Genomic DNA, 20,935 nt, shown 5'->3' with positions numbered 1-20,935 from the left:
AGGGAATCGATACCCCTTCATAATATTCAAATATTATGACCGTTTTGACTGATGAACAGTGAGGGAATCGGTACTCCCTTGGGGGGAATCGGTTCCCCTTTTACATACTGGAATTTTTGAGCCTCAGGGGTACTGTTCAAACAGTGATTTACTGTTCAAATAGTAATTTACTGTTCAAATAGTAAATTACTATTCATAAAAACATTTTTATGCTCAATTTTAAATTAAAAGAACTTTGAATTATTTTTGTAAATTTTGAATAAATTCAATTAAGTCCAAATATATTTTGTAAATTTAATTCAAGTCCAAATACGTTTTGTAAATTCAATTCAAGTCCAAAAATCATTTTGCCTTAAATTGTTATATCGAAACATAGTTCAACAAAAAAAAAATCTCAAAACCCCAAAATAATAGATTTCGTGTATAATTTCACGAGTTTAAAGAGATTTTGGGAAAACTTTAAACTAATAAAGCAATAGAAGACAATAAGACGAGTTCATTGGTGTCTAGGATGATCGTAAAAGACATTGGAGAATGTTGATTTCAGACGACGACTGAAAATGAGTAGGGAAAAAACTCTATTTTTTATAAAGAATGTGATGAGATAGAAATACTTTTTTTTTAACTTTCACGTTAGCACACGTGAACATTAAAATTAATATGAAATGTTTAGTGCTAAAATTGAATCATTTTAAGATCTAGTAACCAAATTGATGTATAGATTTAAATTGAGTGATTAGTGAAATAGCTTACCCTATAAAAATATATCCATTCGACCAATTTTATGAATTTTCAAATATATAATAATATAACTCTTTAAAGGTAATTATATGAATTAAATAAGTTGATGTCTTAGAAATATTAATTCCCATTTGTTTGAGTAAACATAGTGGATTGAAGAGTGGATGGTAGTACCTAGAAAATGGTGGGAAAATGAAATGATGAGTTCTGTCTTTGTTCCTCGAAACCCAGCAAAGTGTGCTGTTGTTGCATCTCCGTTTTTCCACATTATCATTGCTATTTCACTTTCCCCACTCTTTCAGTGTTCTCGTAATCGATTTTTGGTTAATCTATCTTGAAAAAAATATTTATTTATTTAAATTTTAACTCGATCTAGATTAAGAGAAATTTCATCTAATCCAGGATTCAGTTAAAATATGGAATATGCCCTAACAATATTGTTTGTTTAAAGAGGTTTGTTTGGTGTAGGGTAGTGGAGCCCTAAATGAGTGAAGTTTAAAGGACATTGATTGACCCAATGGTAGTTGACCACAATCTAATAATTGATTATTGGATCCATTAAGGAATATTGAGCACCTCATTATGATTTTGCCTTGTCATTGGCCCCATCTGCCTTCCCTTACTGGATTTTTTATATTTATTTTTAATTTTCCCCATGTTATTTCTTCCATTATTATTATTATTATTATTATTATTATTGGTAATTCTACTTCACTACCTTTCTCTTTTGCAAATGGAAGGCAGGATTGAATGATTTTGGCATGCACCCAAAATTAAACATTTTTGGCAATGGATGCTCTTCTACCCTTAATGTATCATAATCATTTAACTTATTTCCTTTTTCTTTTATACATATTCTAGATTTAATAAATTTATTTATTTTAACGATATTTGATATATTTAAATGATTTTAAATTTTAAATTTAAATCCTAGAAAGGAAGAGTAACCTTATTACAATCCAATGATAAATTCAAAATTACTTTTAAAGGTAAGCACACACATATTAATAATATTTTTTTTATTTGCGAATAGACACAATTAACAAAATGAATAACTAACCGAAAATAATTCAAATTTCATAGTGAAGCAACATTTTGCATCTGTCATATTATAATCTTATTTATAAAATGTATTTTTCATTCGTCAGTGCATAAAATAATAATCATACTTTCGTAGGTATAAGATAGGCAAAACCTGACGAAGCATGAGGCAGATAAATGTGGTTTATTAATATAATCAGAAAATTCAAGCATAAAAAAATAAATTAATTTGATCTCTAAATTTCAAAGAGTGGAAACTTTTATCTGGTTTTATTGGATTTCGATCCACATATATCTTTCTTTTGTTGGTCAAACTCTATTATATATGATGATGATTAGTGTTGAAAATGTAATTCAGATTAGCATGTTATGCTCCGGTAGCTACGCATGCACACGCACTACTTATTTTCATTGGCCTATGTCATTTTCAAACTATTATAAAGTAATGAAAGTTGGAGCAAAACGTTGAATACAAGTATATATTTATAATTTTTTTTAAAAAGTTTTCTATATATTTAAATAGTTATAATAATAACACATAATTATATTACTGAAGAAAAAAACAACTGAAAATTTCGTATATTATTGTAAAATAAATATATACTAATTTTTTATACTTTTTAGAAAAAAATACAATAAAAATGTAAAATGATGATTGGAAATATGAAGCTAAAATGCGTCATATCAATGGTGATGTCTTTTGTGTAAACCAAAATCTAAAGGAGTTTATTGAAAGGGTCCACAATCCATACCTTTTTGCTTATTTAATAACACCTGAAACCCCCCACATTCACTCTCAATATCTTTCTCTTTTTTCCTCTTCTTCTTCGGTTCACAGTTCTTTCATGTTTTTTTGGGTCCTTCAGCCTTCTGCAATTCTTAAGTATATATCATCCTCAGCTAGGAAAACATTTTAAACTCCAGGAACTGATTGCGGTATAAGTTTTCTGTAAGTATCATTTGTGAGTGTACGCCCTAGGATACACACACACACACATAGAGAGAGAGAGAGAGAGAGAGAGAGAGAGAGAGAGAGAGAGAGAGAGAGAGAAAAGATCAGAAGAGTAGTGGGCAGACATGAAGGAGAATGGAGGGAGGAAGCAAGGAGCAGCATCACCATGTGCAGCATGCAAGCTTCTAAGGAGAAGGTGTCCACATGACTGTGTTTTTGCTCCTTATTTTCCTGCTGACGAGCCCCACAAATTTGCTAATGTCCACAAGGTTTTTGGTGCTAGCAATGTAAACAAGATGCTTCAGGTTTACTACTTACTTCCTTTCTTCTAACTGCTTGTATTTTACTTATTTAACTTTTGGGGAGGAGTTTAAGTGGGATCATTTTCTTCTTCTTGCAGGAACTACCGGTGCACCAGCGGGGAGATGCCGTCAGCAGCATGGTCTACGAGGCCAACGCTCGGATACGCGACCCCGTATACGGCTGCGTCGGAGCTATATCTTCCTTACAGCAGCAAATAGACACCCTTCAAACCCAATTGGCCTTGGCACAGGCAGAGGTGGTACACCTCCGAGTGAGACAGAACGCATCCATTTCACATCATGGCTTCGGCTCTACTAGCCCAACTAATAGCGGGTCACCCCCGTCCAAGCACGTCGGTTCACAAGCCAAGCCCATTTTCGACATGGATATGATAGTGGACCAGGCAAGCTTGGGTGAGCCCATGTGGTCATGCTAGCTTACTTATTATCATATAGGCTACATTTTTGTCACCCTATGCTTAATTTCCCTCAAGCTATAATTCCTATATCCTTTCTATACAAAAATTAGAATAGAGAAAATGGGAGGTGACCGCAGCAGCGGTGGCGCAGCAGAGGTTAGAGTGGCGGCATCAAGGCTTGAAATGGGTCTTGATCATTAACTATATATTGTGTGTGTATATATATATACAACTTTTAGCTGCTGATGAAAACTTTATATATCATATACATGAATGGTTATCAATCTATATCGATAAAATTATTATATAAATATCGAACACAAATACTTTATAAAAAAAAATTCACTGTTAAAAATCCGAGAATGGACCCACATCAGATCATTATTAACACCAAGAACTAAATAATTAGCTGCCTCTTTACTTTCTCATTAAGCCGCTGCCATTATGTCGACTGAAATATTGTCCTTCCTAGCATTCTGTTACAGCCAAAATATGTGCCATTGTAGGCAAACCAAAATCAAACTAATTCTAAATACATTTCAGCCAATGTTTCAGTTTCCAAAGGATCATTCTGACCATTTATGGTTGCGAAGTTAAAAAATATCAATATTTATGGTCAGAAATCAGTATCTAATGAAATTATCTTACGGATCATGCACGATCGTTTCAGAAAAAGTACCCCTTTTACAGCCTCACGAATGATTCTCGTGTGCATGCCTTCTGTATTCTTTATCTGCGTAACTACCCCGGCCTGTCTTTTGCCCATCTTCTATGATGTCACGATTATAACTTGACATGTACTCATGACGCTTCTTCCCTTCAATCTGTCTGTCGGATGGGCTTCCGGCCTTCCTCTTTCGGCAGTTCATCATCGGAGAAGCATCATCCAACATTTCTCCTTCTTCAGCACCCTCTGTTTCAAATCTCCAAGATGATTGTCCCTTTGTACCAAAGTTGTTCCCTTCTCCAATTTCCCCCTGGTCCTTAACATGGTCTTGATTCTCGCTCCTAGACCAGCTCTGTCGATGCTCTCTCTTGATTTTCTCATCTTCCACGGCTAATTCGACCCCATCCTCCAGCTCTCTCTCAATAAGATCATCTTCGTCCATGACATCCTTTTTCTTCATTGTTTCCCCACGAGACTTCCTTCTTTTCTCAAGAGCGGCCTTCACCTTATCCTTGTCGATTTTAATAGCTTCTTTGGGAGACTGGCCAACTGGCCCTTCTCTAGTGTCCAAGTTTCGCCCAACCACACTGCTAGCCTTACGTGATGGTCCATTATCTCTCCACTCACCTGCTTCAGCAATTTCATTTCTTCCACCTGTTCTTTCCTGGTCTTCTCCAACAGTTCGCTCCATTCCGGACCTAGATTTATTCGAAGCCTCCCTTGTGTTCTCCTTCGGGGGCAATTGTTCATGATGTTGATTATCCTTGGTTTCTGTATCCATCTTGTGATCAGTAATAACACTGCCCATCTCTCCACTCCCATCATCATTCCTTTGATTTTGTGCAGTTTTTAATGGCATTCCATGATTATCCGCAGAAGAGTGGTCGGCTCCCGACCGTGATGAAACTTGTTTTTCCTCACTTCCAGAAGGATGTTTTGCTGGGGCTCGATGAGATGTGCCACCACCAGCACTTCCTTCTACTTCACTACCTTGAGACGGGGGTACTCTGTTTTGCTCATAAAGTTCCAGCATTTGATTACTAACCTCTGCAAGATAACCAATTGACAAAGTAGAATATCCAACTAAAGGCACATGAAAAAAGACACAGAAAGACAGAAGCAACCACAGCAGCATCCATGGTATTTCACAAAGCATGGCAATGAGCAGACTGTCTACCAAATCATACAGTGGGTCGATTTTAAGCGAAGCAACCTCAAGCAACACCAGTTCCATGGGACCATTTAATAACTGACCAATTTTATTGGCAAGATCTTTTTTAGAGTTATGGAAACAAACCTTCTAATTGGCGTGGGGTGACATCAAACTCTTGCCACCAAACCTTTTCACCATCTGACGGAAGCTTCACTTTGAGGAACTTGGCAGCAAGGAAAATGGCACCTGCTGCAATATGGTGGGGCTTAAATTGCAGGCAGAGCGACGTCCTCAGCCTGCATGCCGCTTTGCAGTGTGTCAAAAATGAGCACTAGGAAGAGAGCATTTTAAACACTTGAGGAAACACCAGTTAAACGTACCCATCATTAACAAAATTCCATGCAACTTGAGCAAGAGCATTCTGTGCAACCTTGAATTTCTTTATAGCCTCAACAAGAGGTTTATATGGGTGATAAACATTGAAGTCAAAACCCAAAGTTGCAAGGACAACCCTCTCCCCAAGTAAAATTAGCTCCTTTTGTTGCTCGTACACTTCCTGCAACATATATCAAAGTTAATGAGTCACCCTCATAACTACAATTGTGCAACAGAAGTTGGGAGATGTTTTGCTAAGGACACAGCTGTTAGAGGAAAAAAGTAGCATCTGTGCAAGAATTTGAGTTCAAGAGGAACAGAAAATAAATTCTGACAAGGAAAGAGGAGACCAAAATGATGGAAAGTTATAACTCTGCCAGTTATTTACACACATTGGCAATATATCACAAGAACAGATTGGACAAATTTTGTTGTGCATGGGAAGTTCAGCTAGTTGGGTTTTATAAAAAGGAAAATATAACTACAGGTGTCAGTCTTATACCTCTGAGGGATAACAAAATGGATAAAATGATAGCCTAATAAACAGAAGAGCAAATGGAATGGCAAGTAAGAGCAGATCAGAAAACAATTGCACAAGTCAGGAGCGAAAGGCACAACATGGATGACAATTGGCAACTTGAGCATCAAAAAGAGGCACACAAAAAAACTGATAAAAGCACCATAAATTTAAAGAACACCTTTTGTTTGATCCTCTGGGCTGCAGCAGGATCTTTTTTGTGTATTATCTCATAGGAAACAAGAATCACGTCCTTCAATGGGCGAGGTGTCTCTTCAACCTTCCCAGCGAGGAACATGCATACAGTAGCAATGGTCTGTGAAGCATGTGACATAAAAATTGTTAAGACTCGATGCTATCTTTCTTAACAAAAATCTATATCAAAAATACAAATTAGTTGACACTATTCCCATATGTAATGGGGTAAGGGGAGATAGGGTAGTAAGCTGTCCCCAACACCAGGTTGAGAGCAACTTCCGTGGAAGACCTCCGTTATGAATTGCCCTCAGTGGGACTCGATCCCACGACCACAAGGTTAAGAGCCTTGCGCTCTACCAACTGAGCTAGACGGGCAAGACTCTATATCAGAAATACAATGATAGGTTAAGTTGACTAAAGGAACTATGTTTACAAGCTCCTATTATAACACTTTTCACTCCTCAAGCCTTCCAGTATGCCAACCATCATTATATCATCCAAAAGGAAAGCTAACTGAATAAAAGTTCACAATGAAATAGATTCAAAAGACAAAGCCAGCTTAGATTTCAGAATTTAAATTCGCTTATCGAAGATAGTGCAAATGGAGTAAAAAATACTTAGAAATGTAACATTGATAATTTTATTTCTTAAATCCTTGGATTTGTTAAATGCCTATATAGTAGTGATTTTGAAATTCCTAGTTTATTTTTGGATTTGATAAATCCAAGTTTGTGTTTTTGTCATTCTAACTGGAAAGACAAAAAGCAAGTCGCAAAGTAGGCGTTAGTGAGAGAAGCTCCTCCTCTCTAAAAATCAGGCGTTTTCAAATATTTTCTTTCTTTTTCCCTTTTCATATCTATTTGATGACGTGTAAGGTGAGAAGATTTGTTGGGAAAAATTGCTTTACAGTGATCGTTTTCAATATCTCAGAGTATCTTCATCATCAAGGTCTTAGGTTATTATTCGATAAATATGGCGATGTGGTTGATTCTTTCATCCCTAATAAAAGAAGCATGGGAGGAAGTAGGTTTGACTTTGTTCGCTTCACCATAGTGGAGGACGCGAGGAAGGCTATCAACTGTGCTGATAGATCTTGGTTTCAAGGTTTTAAAATTAGAGTTTTCATAGCGAGATTTCAACCTCGTGAAGAATTCTGGAGAAAGAAGTTTTCTGGTCCAAAACCAGCCGAGGTCAAGAGTAAAGTGGAGGTTGATACTCATTCAGAGGCCCCCATAGTCGACGTTGTTGACGAGGATAAGCTCTTAACTCTCAGAAATAGCTTGGTAGGTTGGTGCATAAAATTTTTAAAAATGAAAGAGTTGACTGCTCTTTTGCATAAGGAAGGCGTGTTAGGTCCCAAAATTATGAGGTTAAGTGGTTTAGCAATTTTAATCATTTTTGAAGATGAAGAGAGTAGGGATTTTGCTCTTAATAATCAGATTGGGGCGTTGAGAAACTGCTTTGACAAAGTGGAAGTGTGGTCGGAAAAGTTTCAATGCAACAGCCGTCGGGCATGGCTTTCGTGCAAAGGAATCCCTTCATTTGTATGGAGCCATTCCACCTTCAGAAACATTGTTGGCAAATGGGGAGAACTTATCTCCATTGAGGAAGGGACCCTCAACCCCGACTCGTTTGATAGAGCATTGTTTCAGACAACCACGAACTACCAAGCTCGAGTGGAAGACTACTTAGATTTGAAAGTCGGGGATCATATCTATACAGTATATGTTTCTGAGTTTGAACCTTGTTTCAACCCAAAATCTATCTGGGTAGATTCGTCCATGATGGAAAAGGTAGTTGCCTACCCGTTATCCACGGTGGGGGAAATCGATGGTGACTCGCCAGTGAAGACTTCCGAGATGAAGGAATGTGTTGAGGAAGCAGGAAGAAGCATGGACTCTTCGGAGGACAATAATTCCAAGCGGTGTTTTGAGGAAGAAGATAGTCTATTATGTTGTATGGGGAACAGAACTAGAGGCAGCAACTTGTCGGGTGAGGTTGAGGAGGAAAGGAATATAGGGGAGGAATTATTTTCGGGACTGAGGATTATTGTTGCTAGTCATGGGATGGCTCAATCGAAAATTGAGAAAGTAGTGGAACACGAGGATGTGCTGGTTCACGCGGAGAGAGAGGCAAAAAATGACAAAAGGAAAAGTAGTGACACTGCACGTGGTTTTGAGGGAATGAAGGATTATTTTATAGAATTCCCCATGTTGGATGGTCGGGTAAAGACAAAGGTAGTGGAGGATGAGAGTATTGTGAGCCTTACAAATAATTTTGCATTCATAAGTTCCAAGGGAGTGGACAGGCAGAACCGAACAACAAAGGATGGGAAAAATAATAATTTAAGCTCTCTCCATACAGCTCTTGGAAAACTTTCGGCTCAACAATGGAAGTCTAGAGAATGCCGTAGCAAGATTAATCACAGTAAGGTGAAACGTGTGGAAGAATTGTTTGATCTTGAAGGTAGAACCCTTTATGATTCTGACTTTCTTGCAAGGCAGCATAGACATAAGAAGGATGCGAAAGAATCCCTACAGATCGGGGAAGATTCGGATTTTGAATCTAAAGGCTCACGAGTGTTCTTGATTTCGGAACATTTTAGCGATGGATGTATTGAAAGATACAATACTTGGTGATTTGTTTTCGGGGACTCGAAGTTGTTTTTGGATTTTGGAGCTGGAGTTTCGGTTGGTTCTGATGTCATGTCTAGCATTCGGTGCAGAATGGCGGACAGAGTTTTTTCGAAGTTTGTTGTTTCATCTCTTATCGTGTGGAAGCTCATGGCTTTAGTGTTCGAATTTGGCTTTTATGGTTTGTGTCAGCTGTTTTGTGGCTTCTTTATAGTTGTTCTGTGTTGTGTTGTGTTTCGGGCCAAGTTCTGGTTGTCCTTTTGGAGTTGTTGTAGCTGAGGTGATTAGGCAGTTAGTGTTGTTGTGGAGGGTTGTTTTTGGTTGTTTTCTGGTTCTTTGTCTTTGGTGGGGGTGCTCTAAGTTTGTATCTTTTGTAATTTCTTTTGTTTAATGAAATCTTAAGGCACTCTTTTCCTCCTTCCTCTGATTAAGGAGCTTCTCTACAAGCTTCTTTAATCAAGAAGGAGGTTTTTAACGAGGCCTTCAATTCCTATCAAAAAAATAAATAAATCCAAGTTTGTATGCTTTTCATCTACATGTTGTATTGAATCTTAGCTATTTCTCTAATGTATACATTTCATTATTGTCAATTACACAGCAAATGAAATCCAAATCCAAAATTTGAAATCCAAGTTCCCAAACGGTGCACAATGGAGTTTTAACAAGATTCACCAGACAATGAGAATGATAACTCACCCTTCTATCATTCTTCGAATGTGATTGTCGAATAAAGAACCGATGACAAAAGATTATTGCTGTGGCTATTGTTACCTGAGGCCTGTATCAGATGAGAAATTTAGTCAAATTCATTCCATGTGAGCCAAAAATATATAATGCGTGTGCAGAACTCTGTAATCACACAACAGAATGCCAAAACAACTCCTTTCATCGACAAGATTGTAGAAAGTAAAAGAAACAATAATAATTACATCACATGCTTGCAGGGTTAGAGAAATTGTTGATAGACCGGGCAGTCACATAAGAAAAGCAGTGGCCAACTGACACCCACTGTTTGTTGATGTAAAGCACTTTTACAATAATATAATGCCAAAATATGCAAAGAATGATAGACGATAAATATTCACACAATGTGCTAACACATTAATATGCAGTATCTTCTGCTAGTGAGAGAGCATGAGTATCAAAATAAGGCAAAGAACAACAGAATGACAGACTGGAAAACACAGAGACATGAAAGAGTGCCAATGTGCAAACAAAAAAAAAATCTCCTGCACCAGCATACTTCCAAATAACGATCTACTAAGATATTTGCACTATAGCAGGCAACAGAGATTTAGGATCAGCTCACAAAAAGGAAATTACCAAAACCAGGAAATGTTGCCTAAAAGGATTGGTGATAGCAGCTATGACAACTGTTGACAGGGAAATGAAGATACTTTTCCATTTAAAAGCATAATGCTAATATTTAGATCAATCTTTCTGTTACAAAATTAACTAGGTAATTTAAAATTGTATATTCCATGCAGATACCAGCACTAAAACAGTTAGAGAACTGCAATACATAATGTCTCAACATTTTAACATTGTGATTTAACCATGTTAAATAAACAAATTTAAGAGCTTCCCACCTATAATAAAACTTAAGCATACTTTACAAAAACTGAACACAGAAATGGATCACAGGTGGAACAGGCAGGCATGGCCACATGCACCCACACAACAGAACACACAAAATTACATTTCCATTTTAATTTTAAATGACACTTCATTAAAAACAGCTACTAATGAAACCCAATATTCAAGTTTAATAGCACAAACCAGGCATTTGCTGCATCCAAAAAGATAAGTACTGCATCTGAATATAAACCATGAACTTACACTTTCAGCCTCATGCCCAAATCTTGCAAAAATGTACAGTATGACTTGCGTAAGTATGTCTCTTTCTTTAAGTCAATACCATCCCTTCTTGATGGGGAATTTTCTTCTATTTCTTTTCTTGAAAAATACCAACGACCTACTTCCTCTTGCTTTTCTGGAGAATTTCGGGAAGGCCCACTATCAGATGTTGAGTGATGTGAGGAATCTCCAGGTAACATCCCTGCCCTTTATATAAATCTCCGTACACTAATACAGCAGACAAAAGACAACTCCGTATAGGACCAAGACTTTATTTCTTCATAACCTCCAGTGAGTATTGTTCTGACCAGCAACAGAAAAACAATGCGAGTACATGCATAACTAAAAATGCCCTATGTGTGATACACCTAAAGGAAAACATCCAACAATTACTTCATTCCAGTTTAACAGCCAATCACATGACACGGTAAACCACAGAACTTGTCAACAAAGTAGCGAGAACATCATAACAAAATTAAAAAATGATAGCTTATGGGACCAAGAAAATAAAAAGCCTAGGACGTTCAGCATTACCTAATTACATTATCTACATCTTCTTGAGGTCTTTAACAATTTCAATTTCAACCTTATAATTATACAATCAAAAACATCCATTTACAAAATAATTAAGACGAACCCTTACTTTTCCATAATTTGAAAATATCTAGTAGTAAGACTGTAAGAGTTCCTGCAACAGGGGGTGGGAGTTGTTAAGGAACAGATCCTAGATTCATGCCTTGGAGCACAGTCTTGTAAACTAAATCCCCTATGAAAGTTGTGGATAAGGTTAAGGCCAAAATTTGATAATTGAAACATACTGGAAAAAACATTTTTAATGATTCTATCTTATTTCTAATGGCATCCCAACATTCTCAATCACATTACCAGATGAGGTTTTGCAAGTTGCAACAGTTTGATAGTACAATGAAGTTAATTAGAAAGGCACACACACCACAAAAGAAACCTAATATTAAGTTCTACCAACGATAAAGAACATAAGAAACATCTCGTTTTAAGTACATAGAACTAAAAGTGAAAAATATTTTGACATTTAAATAATGATAATCTTATCTTCTGCCTACATGTATATCCATCAGTTCGAAAATCATAAGCACATAATTTGGAAAGAGAAGTTACATAAAAAGTAGCATGTTGAATTCCTATACAATAGTTTAAAAAATTCAGAGAGACAAAAAAATCGTAGAATTTACAAAATAGAGAGAAAATGGACCAAACCACAAAAGATTGGATTTTTAATCGCAAAATAAAGGGAAAACCTATAACCCGTCTACAATTTTACTAAAAACACATATTTATCATTTAACATTCGCAGTAAAGCTTACAAAAGGAAAGAGAGAAGGAAACGAAAAGCAGTCTCCCAAAAGCCTAGGTCACGAAGAACCTCGAAAGAGAACCAATTCAAGGATTCGATTTTAGAATTCCTAAATTTGGATATCAAATGATCGGAGCTTAAAATCGTCGAAAATTAGATCCAAAACCCTTTCCGCTCCCGAATAAAATCAAAATCTATCGACTTTTATTTCTTCTTTTCATTTGTCTAGTTTTCTCTAATAAGATAATGAGAAGAAAAAGAAGAAGCGAAGAATTAAAATCTAAATAATTAGAGAAAGAAACTGACCTGACGGAGGCTGAGGCCGAAGCAGGTTATTGGCTGCTCTGCGTACAGCTCGCTTCTTCGTTCCTCGTATTCCTTTTCTTAATATGGTGTTTTTCTGCGTGTGAAAAAAGGGCAAAAATGAAGCCAATGTACACTAAAAATTTGAGGTTTATATTTATATTGAATCGGCATATCGAATTTACATAATTATCCTCTTCGCCTTTGGGATATGAAGAATGCCCCCTTCAATTATTGATCTGTTTGAATTTACCCCATCATTAATTATGTAAATATACAATTCTAAATTCTAATAGGCATGGCAGTCCGTACCATATTAAAATGGTACCAAATAAATCAAATTTTATTTCAATTAATTTTTTTTATATATTCTGACAGTTTTCGTTAATATTAGCTTGCATAAATCAATATGCTAATTTAGTATTTTAAATTACTCTTTTCATTTTCATCATATTTTTATAATTACATTTAAAAAATTGTACATATACTTAAGGTATATATATAATACTAATAAATTCAAAACAGCGTATTAAAACATTAATACTGATGATGAAGATATTACGAAATAACCGTGGATCAAATCTTTTCGATTCATCATATAAATATTACTATATTAGATTTAACTTTATTAGTATTGTTAATACATAAAATAGAATATAAAATAAGTATGTTTAAATACTTATCTCTAATTTATTGATAGAGATGAGCCTAAACATAAACATTATATCATATTTTTTTTTAAAAATGTTTTGATAATTATATTTGTAAATTATGCTAATAATATAAAAATAATTTCACAAGTGACGTTTAAATGATGTCACATGTTACGTTATTGTTTTAAAATTTTTAAATATACTAGAAAATACATTTGACATAATCTTAACAACGCTGAAATTATTTTTCCACCGATATATATATCAAATAATAACTATATATATATATATATATATATATATATATTATAGCCAAATTATTTTGTTGTATAATGGTAAAAAAGAGATGAGATCCAAAGAAAAAAAGGGATGTTATGCAAAAAGGGCCTCAAAAAAGGGTGTCACCATTCTAGTTTTGACATGCAGAGTATTCTGTTCAAATGCTAACAATGAAGTTCTATACAAAGATTGAAGCAAGAAACTATGGGAGAACCATGGCTTCATCCACCAGCAGTAACTTCCAGTGGCTTATCGGGTAACCAGCCAACCAGGTTTGAATAAGACGTCTTGCTTAAAATCACAACCAGTTACAGAAGTTGACTCGCCTTGACGACGGAAACACTGCAGATGAAAGAAGACGGCAGCTTTTAAACATACAGTAACTGAATGCAGAAGTAGATACAAAAGGAAATGGTACTCTTCTAACTTCATATTGAAAAATATCCCTGTTTCTGATCCAAACTATTGGAAAGATGAAGAAATATATATAATGGTTAGTCATCGCCAACCTTGTAACAGACAACGGTATCATCCGGATACATGGCAAAAAGCTTTGTTCCAAGGCGGGTATGACAAGAATCACAAAGGCTCTCATCATTAATCTGCACAAGCCGAGACCTTTCTTCCAATCTTGCAAGTCTTGCGTCGATGTCTACGGCACGGGATAGATGATGCACAATCTGCGAAAAAGAAAGCTCGTGATTAAGCTTAAATTATATGCAGCAGGAGAAATCCAAAAATGATCTTACTTGTCCTTGACGGTGATGATGTAGTCGAGCCCTCAACATTCTCAATATTGTATCTGATGCAAGTTGGAGAGGCATGTCAGGAGAGAGTGTCTGCAAAATCAACACTCAGATTACCTAAATATAAGTCATAGGGAAAATGGAAGTACGGAAAATTCCCACGAGTAACTAGTTAGTACTAGCTATATAATAATAAAAGAGCATGTTCGCACATATGCCAGCAAAGCTAAAGTTCCAGGTTCCTGACATATAGGAGAAGAGAGAGGGGTTTACCTCTAATACTTGCAGAGGATCTAGCGACTCTCCACGATTATGCAGAAGACGAACAGCCGCCTTAAACATAGGCTCTTTACCATCTTGAGGATCCAAATACATATCAAGTAGCCTGATATTATCATGTCACAAACAGATTAAATAAACAAAAAAGATTGCATGCATAAGTAGAGAAAGGAAAAAGAAAATTATGTGGAAAAAGCAAGAACAAGAATACGAACTGCATATAAGCATCTGGTCGGCCAATCTCAGCACAATACTGTTCTGCAGCTTCGCTATCCTCCAGTTTCCTGACAGGCCACTAGATGTTAATAATAGGAAACCAGAATTCATTTTCTTTTTCATCTGCTATCTTTATGAATAAATTTTATATTTCATACTGCCTAATGCACCAAACATCCTAATTAATAATCACGAAATTATTTGAATCTTACAGCGCTAAGATTTGGAGCACCAATGACTCTTGGCCCAATTTTCGGTATAGAATAGCCTAACAATCAAACCATAATATTAAATTAGCAAATGTTAAATGCAACAACTAATCATAAAAGCATCTAAAAAACAATAAACAGTCAATCTAGGATTTGTAGTTGAGTGTAGCATTAAAATTTCAGCTCAGTAGTCAACTGAATAGCACAATATACAAAGCTCTAACAGACCTTTTCTAACCATAACTCTGAGTTTTCTATCAAATCAAGGACCTCCCCTGGATCATACAAATCTGAAGACTGTAAAAATATCTGCAACCGGTCCCGCACAGAACTTTCAAAGATTGAATCTCTTTGAGCATCAATGTTTTCCAAATGCTTTTGCCTTCCAGCATCAGGGCCTTGTGAGCTGCTTTCTGAATTAAAGGTTTCAATAGTTGACTTGGCAAGTGAAACAGCATAGAGAGTATGGAACCGAGTGTCATCAGAGTCTTGATCTTCAATTAACCACTGGAGATAGCTGCACAGATAAGGAAGGTTAAAACAAAATCGATGCAGTGAAGGTCACATCTAATACTAAAAAGAAAGAGAATGTGTACACAAAAAACTTAAGAGCTCATACAAAACAAGGTGAATACTATGACAAACAAATGAATAATGTTCCAAGCACAAGTGTAGGATATAAAGGTAAAAATATTTCGATACAAGCTCAGTTGCCAAAGAATAAGCCTGTGTATAATGTTGTCTACAATGGTGAGTGTAGAGCGTAGAAGCCAAAACTGCAAAAATAATTATAATCCATAAAATAAAATAGAAACATACCATTGGAGAATCTCAACCTTTTTTGGATCAATTGCCGCAATCACTTCATCTGCAGCAAGATACTAATTAATAAATTGTGCATCCTCCAGAAATAAATTTTACAGCTGAAATTGCCCAAGCATAATTCAAGACAAACTAACTTAGAAATGAGATCCACCTGGTGAAAGCTGATTCTCCCTTTTATCCGATGTCAAAACTCGTACAGCAAGTGCTGGGTTTATGTCTGCAATCTGATCAGCAATGTTCAAGGTCAATAATTAACTACAAAGTTCAAGAAGCTCAACACCTTCAATTTAAAAATATTATTTTTTTTATAAGAATTTAAAAATATTATAAAAAGAATCTTTTGTAAGAAATAACTACATACCCATGCAAGATGCTGCAGAACCAAATCCTGGTAAGATGAATCCTGAAGAATATTTGCTGCCTCAGTTGCAGCGATCTCCCTACCGGATGTTACACATGCATTGCCATCATGTACTCCGTTTTCCACAGCAGGATCTTTCCAGAGACCAGAGGAATAATTTCTTGCCAAGATGCGCCAAATGGCAAGAGCCTTTGAGCTCAACCCTTTACTAGCATATAGGAAGGCAAGTGCCCGCAAGTGCCCAGAGCCATCTAATAAAGTTTCTAATTCCTCCTGCACTGCCCATGCAAGTTGTACAGTCATCCTTCAAGCAACCTCCTGACAACGGTCTCTGTTTTCCAATGCATTGGAATACTAAGACTCCACATTTTATCAGCATTCTTTGATCATAGGGTATTTACTTTAGGCCTATAACCATAATCTGAATTTTACTAGACCTAACCAAGAAAATATGTAGTCAACCTGAAAGACCTGGCCAGAATGGTACCATCTCCCATACAAATCATTACACCCACTTGGCACATGAATCCGTACTGAATTCATGTTAAAAGGAAATACTTTCATTTAGTTTCATTTGTTTAGAATAAAAATAAGTTAACTGATGGAGAAAAAAGGGCTAAAACATTTTCAGCTTAAGAGCAGGTTCTCCATTTATTTGAGCAAAAGCTCCATTTTTTCCTTTTAACAAGGAGAATTTTATTGTAACATTACACAACAATCTCTTTTTACTTATCTATTAAAATGTCACTAACAAAATCCTTAGTCATGTATTTGATTTTTTTTTCTTCAGCCAATCATACTCTATGAAACCAAGTGTTGAGAAATTAAAATACTACACAAATTATTTACTTAAGAATTTCAGACCTCCAAGATTATCTTCTTTCAACATGAAACTATCAGTTCTTAAAACCAAATCATTCTTTAACATTTTATTCATGCATGCATTTTCAGAGGCTTTGCAAAACCCAATCCAGCAAACAGACAATTTAATGCAGCAAGGATGTGATTCTAAAATAAATGCATGATTACCAAATGAGATTCGCCAATAAAAATAAAAGCACATACCACGATACAACAATTCTCAGAAGAAGCCAGCTTCTCCATATCATCAACATAATTTAGAGCTCTATATAAGTACATTAAAAGCGTATCAACCCCCTCCTTCACAGGCAAAGTTAAATCTTTCTGACGAGACACCTCTAAATACCTGTAGCAGTGAACTCCAGATTCAAACAATGTTAAGGATATTGCCGGCTACAAGCCATTCATACATAAGAATACTAAAAGAGAACGGAATTATTAAATTTCAACCAAAATTGGAACTCAAGTCATTTCATAACCCCCATTCATTGATCTTGGTAAGGAGAGAAATACACACACGTACACAGGCCTCAAAAAGAAAAGAAAAAGAAAAAAACACAAAAGCAGATTGTCTGGAAGGGCACCTGATAATGTTCTTAATTGCAGACTCCAGCAATTCAGCTCTGGCTGGTGGATTTGATAGAAAATGTTCATCAACTACAGTTTCTACACCTGCTTTTCTTAGGAAAATGGCCTTTTGAATAGCTAACAATCCATCATCCACAACATCTTCGAGGGGTACAGGAGGAGGATGTAAACCCCAATACCGATTTCGAGGAACCTGAAAAGTTCAATTCAATTGCTATGACAATAAACCTTCACAAACATGCACAAGGAGTTTCAGCATGTTTCATGCAAGGAAATGTCAATCAGCAACTCAAATCATACCCCAAACATGCAACTCTTCTTTTTCTTGTTGACTGACTAAGCATTATAAGTATTCTCACAGATGATATTTGAATAAATACTTAGTTTAAGTAGGGCAGTGCGTTGCTCATAGATAGATTAATATGTTAAGCGCTGACATGATTAACACCTTATCCACTAAAACAACATCCACTACTGCAGAATGGACAAATCAAACTTTCAGAAGAATGCACTTATAAAATACATACCAGGAGTGACCAGTGATTAGGGTCACGCATTATAAATGGAAACACTTCAGAAGGCTGCATGGTTTCTGACTGCAAAAAGTGATCCACCGCTTCCTCAAAGTGCAAGTCAAAAAGAAACAGGAAACCCACTTGAGCATGAAAAAGGGAAATCACTTCTTTAGACAGTTCACCTTCACACTCAAGCTCCTCCACCAAGGAGATAGCTTCATTGAAATTCTTTTTCTCAACAGATCTTTTATTTGTTCTTCTGAAGGAACTTTCCGGTAGCAAATAACCTAGCAATGTTTAGCATGAATCAGGAAGATGAATCACAAATTTTATACACTACAAAGCATGTCAGTGTTTATGGGTTGCAACTGAGATCCTGGAACGGAATAGCAGCACAAGCCAGTAAAAGATTCACAATTCAATTGTCAGTTCAGGTCAAAGAAAGTTCTATAAGAAGTGATAGCTTATGCAACAAAGGTGATTAACCTAGTTTAAGGACCATATTAATATATCTACAACATTTCATAAACCTCAGAATGCAAACCATCAGTCAACAAACTGCAAAAGTCTTTTTCAATCAATATATTTAAAATTTCCTGAAGCATATGTAAAAATGTACCCCAAATACATTAATCTCAAGATCAACGCATCACATCTAATGGAAAGTGCATATGAATGATTACAATATGAACTTTACGAACTAATTGAACTAGAATGATTCAGATACCTTTGTGGGAGTAGCAACACCAACAAATTCCCCACTCCTATTTTTTTCATCAGCAACAATACACTGACCAACTCCTTCAACACCAAAAGTTACCGTTTGAATGCAATTACCAGATTTCTTATGGTACAGATCCATCTTCCCATCCCTAACAACTGCTACATACGATGACAAGTCCCCAAGCGAATCAGGACCACCCTTACAAAACACCAAGCTCCCACCAACAGGCTGGCCAAGAGCATCAACAATCACGCCTACATTGTCCACTAGCAACAAAACCTCCCAGTTTCTCCACAAAAGCTTCAATAATGGCGGCCTGGATAAATCAGGTAGCGAGAAAATCACCCCGCTTTGCCCAGTGACACAAGAAAACAAACTATACCCATTAATTGTACCGACAATAATGGAATCATCAAGCCAAACCATAGACTTCACTCCATCAAAACACTGCATTTCTCTTAGGATCACAAAAGAAGGATTCGCAAAATCACTGCCTGAAACAAGCTCTATTAACATCAATTTCTTACCAATAACAAGGGAAAAAACGTAAGCACATTCTCGATTCTGCTCTAAATCCCTCGTTTTCACCCCGTTCGCCCTAACACCTCCGAATTTATCCAAAATCCGTTGCCCTTTCGATAAATTCGAAGCAGTACCGGTTAAATCGGTGCTCTGTGAATTCGTTCCTCGGAATCTACGAGCAATTATGCTAATTCCTCTCAAACCACCTACTTTTTTAACCGGTTGAATCAAGAGCGAATCCGTTAAAAACAAGAACCCATCGGATAATACCAAGACGAAGCCGATCTCAGAGAGCACGAATATCGATTCCACGGGAGAGTCGGAAACGGAAACGGTGCGCAGAAGGGAAACGTTACGGGAAAGGGAAGGGAGAGAAAGGGATTCGATTGGAGGTGGATTTGGGGTTGGAGTAGGGTTGGGGTTTAGGGAGAGTAAAAGGAGGGAACCGTTCCGAGTGCCGAGGTAAAGGGTGGATTGTGAAAGAGATAGGGAGCTGATTGAAAGGTGGTGGGTCGGGAGGTCGAAGTGAGTGAAGGGCTCGACCGCGATGCGGGATTTGAGCTTGGACATAGCGGCGAAGGAGATGGTGGAGAAGGTTTCAGGGTAAATTGAAAGAGATCGGCATTGAATTTGCGTTTTAAAAGCTTGGAAATTGAGATAAGAGAGAAGAGCAAACTGTACTTCAGACCACCACCTAAGAGCAAGCAGTAAACTCCGGGCGACCTCTGGTCAACTTTGCTTAGTTGTTAAGTAGGATGTTTCCTCTTGGGAATGTCTCAGGAAAGGCGGGTTAATATACGGCTAATATACAGCATTACCGGATACATTAAAATGTATTTAATAAATTCGGTTTAGCGGTACCTATTATGTTGACAACTAATAATGTTTTAGGTAGAAAATATGAAAAACTATTAAAAAATTTGGTAACCGGTAAACTTTGGTTATCGGTAAGTATCTATCCTTTTTATAAAAGTGTCCATACTTTTAACATATCAAGTAAATTTTACCGGTTTTGTCATAATGAATCTGGTTTTGTCATATTTTTACCTGTTATATTGTAAATTATCTATCCTTTTTATAAAAGTGTCCATACTTATTTCACTGTGAAAATATATTTATTATTATCTTTAGTTAATATTGTTAAATTTAAAATCTAAATAATATTTTATAAAATATCAAAACAATCAAATAATTTTTTGTGTAAATGAAATTATTAAATTAATATTGTAGGTGGAAAACATGAAACACTATTAAAAAAATTGAAACATAAATTACATAACTTTCAAAAAAGTATATATCATTTTTATAAAAGTGTTCATACTTATTTCACTGTTGAAAACATATTTATTATTATATTTGGTTAATATTGTTAAATTTAAATTCTAAATAATATTTTATAAAATATCAAAACAATCAAATAAAATTTTGTGTAAATTAAATTATTAAATTAATATTGTAGGTGGAAAACATGAAACACTATTAAATAAATTGAAACATAAATTACATAACTTTAAAAGCAGTTTTAAATCCTAAAAAGTGTCGATACTTTTAAAAAATATATCGATCCAAAACGATATACCAGGTAAAAATATGATAAAACCGGTAACAAAATGATAAAACCGGTAAAATTAAAAGTGTCGATACGTTATATAAGGATCGACACTTT

At 35.9% G+C, this 20,935-nt stretch overlaps 3 protein-coding genes and 1 non-coding gene across 6 annotated transcripts; 1 reads left to right on the top strand and 3 right to left on the bottom strand.

Annotated features, from left to right (window-relative positions):
• Positions 1-2,607: 2,607 nt before the first annotated feature.
• Positions 2,608-3,626, top strand: LOC120210325 (LOB domain-containing protein 4-like). The gene is made up of 2 exons (XM_039209090.1): positions 2,608-3,039; positions 3,135-3,626. Exons 1-2 carry the CDS (start codon positions 2,860-2,862, stop codon positions 3,471-3,473), a joined length of 519 nt encoding a protein of 172 aa, XP_039065021.1. The 5' UTR covers positions 2,608-2,859; the 3' UTR covers positions 3,474-3,626.
• Positions 3,627-3,963: 337 nt separating this feature from the next.
• On the bottom strand, positions 3,964-13,443 carry LOC120210319 (cyclin-T1-4-like). 3 transcript variants are annotated; one of them, XM_039209079.1, is made up of 8 exons: positions 13,421-13,443; positions 11,724-11,726; positions 10,838-11,062; positions 9,695-9,776; positions 6,349-6,483; positions 5,656-5,831; positions 5,420-5,571; positions 3,964-5,169 (listed from the first exon to the last, which is right to left on the bottom strand). In XM_039209079.1, coding segments are annotated over exons 2-8 (1,794 nt in total). In that variant the 5' UTR covers position 11,726; positions 13,421-13,443; the 3' UTR covers positions 3,964-4,147. The 3 variants fall into 3 exon arrangements, with proteins under 3 accessions (XP_039065010.1, XP_039065012.1, XP_039065011.1); XM_039209081.1 differs by lacking the exon at positions 6,349-6,483; XM_039209080.1 differs by lacking the exons at positions 11,724-11,726; positions 13,421-13,443 and adding an exon at positions 12,493-12,594 and having other exon boundaries at positions 10,838-11,142.
• TRNAK-CUU lies at positions 6,668-6,740 on the bottom strand. The gene has a single exon. It is a non-coding gene; the product is annotated as a tRNA-Lys (tRNA).
• An 87-nt stretch (positions 13,444-13,530) lies between the features above and the next one.
• LOC120210317 (vacuolar sorting protein 3-like) lies at positions 13,531-20,031 on the bottom strand. The gene is given in 15 exon segments (XM_039209078.1): positions 13,531-13,765; positions 13,933-14,103; positions 14,173-14,262; positions 14,443-14,554; positions 14,664-14,732; positions 14,877-14,932; positions 15,102-15,390; positions 15,693-15,741; positions 15,850-15,922; positions 16,060-16,332; positions 17,125-17,266; positions 17,505-17,701; positions 18,036-18,250; positions 18,253-18,310; positions 18,751-20,031. Coding segments are annotated over 15 exon segments (2,976 nt in total). The 5' UTR covers positions 19,840-20,031; the 3' UTR covers positions 13,531-13,672.
• Positions 20,032-20,935: the final 904 nt, after the last annotated feature.

The sequence above is a fragment of the Hibiscus syriacus genome, unplaced genomic scaffold (assembly GCF_006381635.1).
Source record: "Hibiscus syriacus cultivar Baekdansim isolate YM2019G1 unplaced genomic scaffold, ASM638163v2 tig00109923_pilon, whole genome shotgun sequence".
Classification (NCBI taxonomy): Eukaryota; Viridiplantae; Streptophyta; class Magnoliopsida; order Malvales; family Malvaceae; genus Hibiscus; species Hibiscus syriacus.
The sequence above is the reverse complement of the archived record's forward strand: the minus strand, read 5'-3'. Positions and strand labels throughout refer to the sequence as shown.

Bases quoted from the DNA above. Each gene is read 5' to 3' on its own strand.
- LOC120210325 (XM_039209090.1), top strand. From the start codon at position 2,860: ATGAAGGAGAATGGAGGGAGGAAGCAAGGAGCAGCATCACCATGTGCA. The intron at 3,040-3,134 runs GTTTACTACTTA...TTCTTCTTGCAG, and splicing joins ATGTAAACAAGATGCTTCAG to GAACTACCGGTGCACCAGCG.
- LOC120210319 (XM_039209079.1), bottom strand. The intron at 9,777-10,837 runs GTAAGTTCATGG...CATCTGATACAG, and splicing joins TTGGGCATGAGGCTGAAAGT to GCCTCAGGTAACAATAGCCA. The intron at 5,832-6,348 runs GTGTTCTTTAAA...TATATGTTGCAG, and splicing joins CCCAGAGGATCAAACAAAAG to GAAGTGTACGAGCAACAAAA.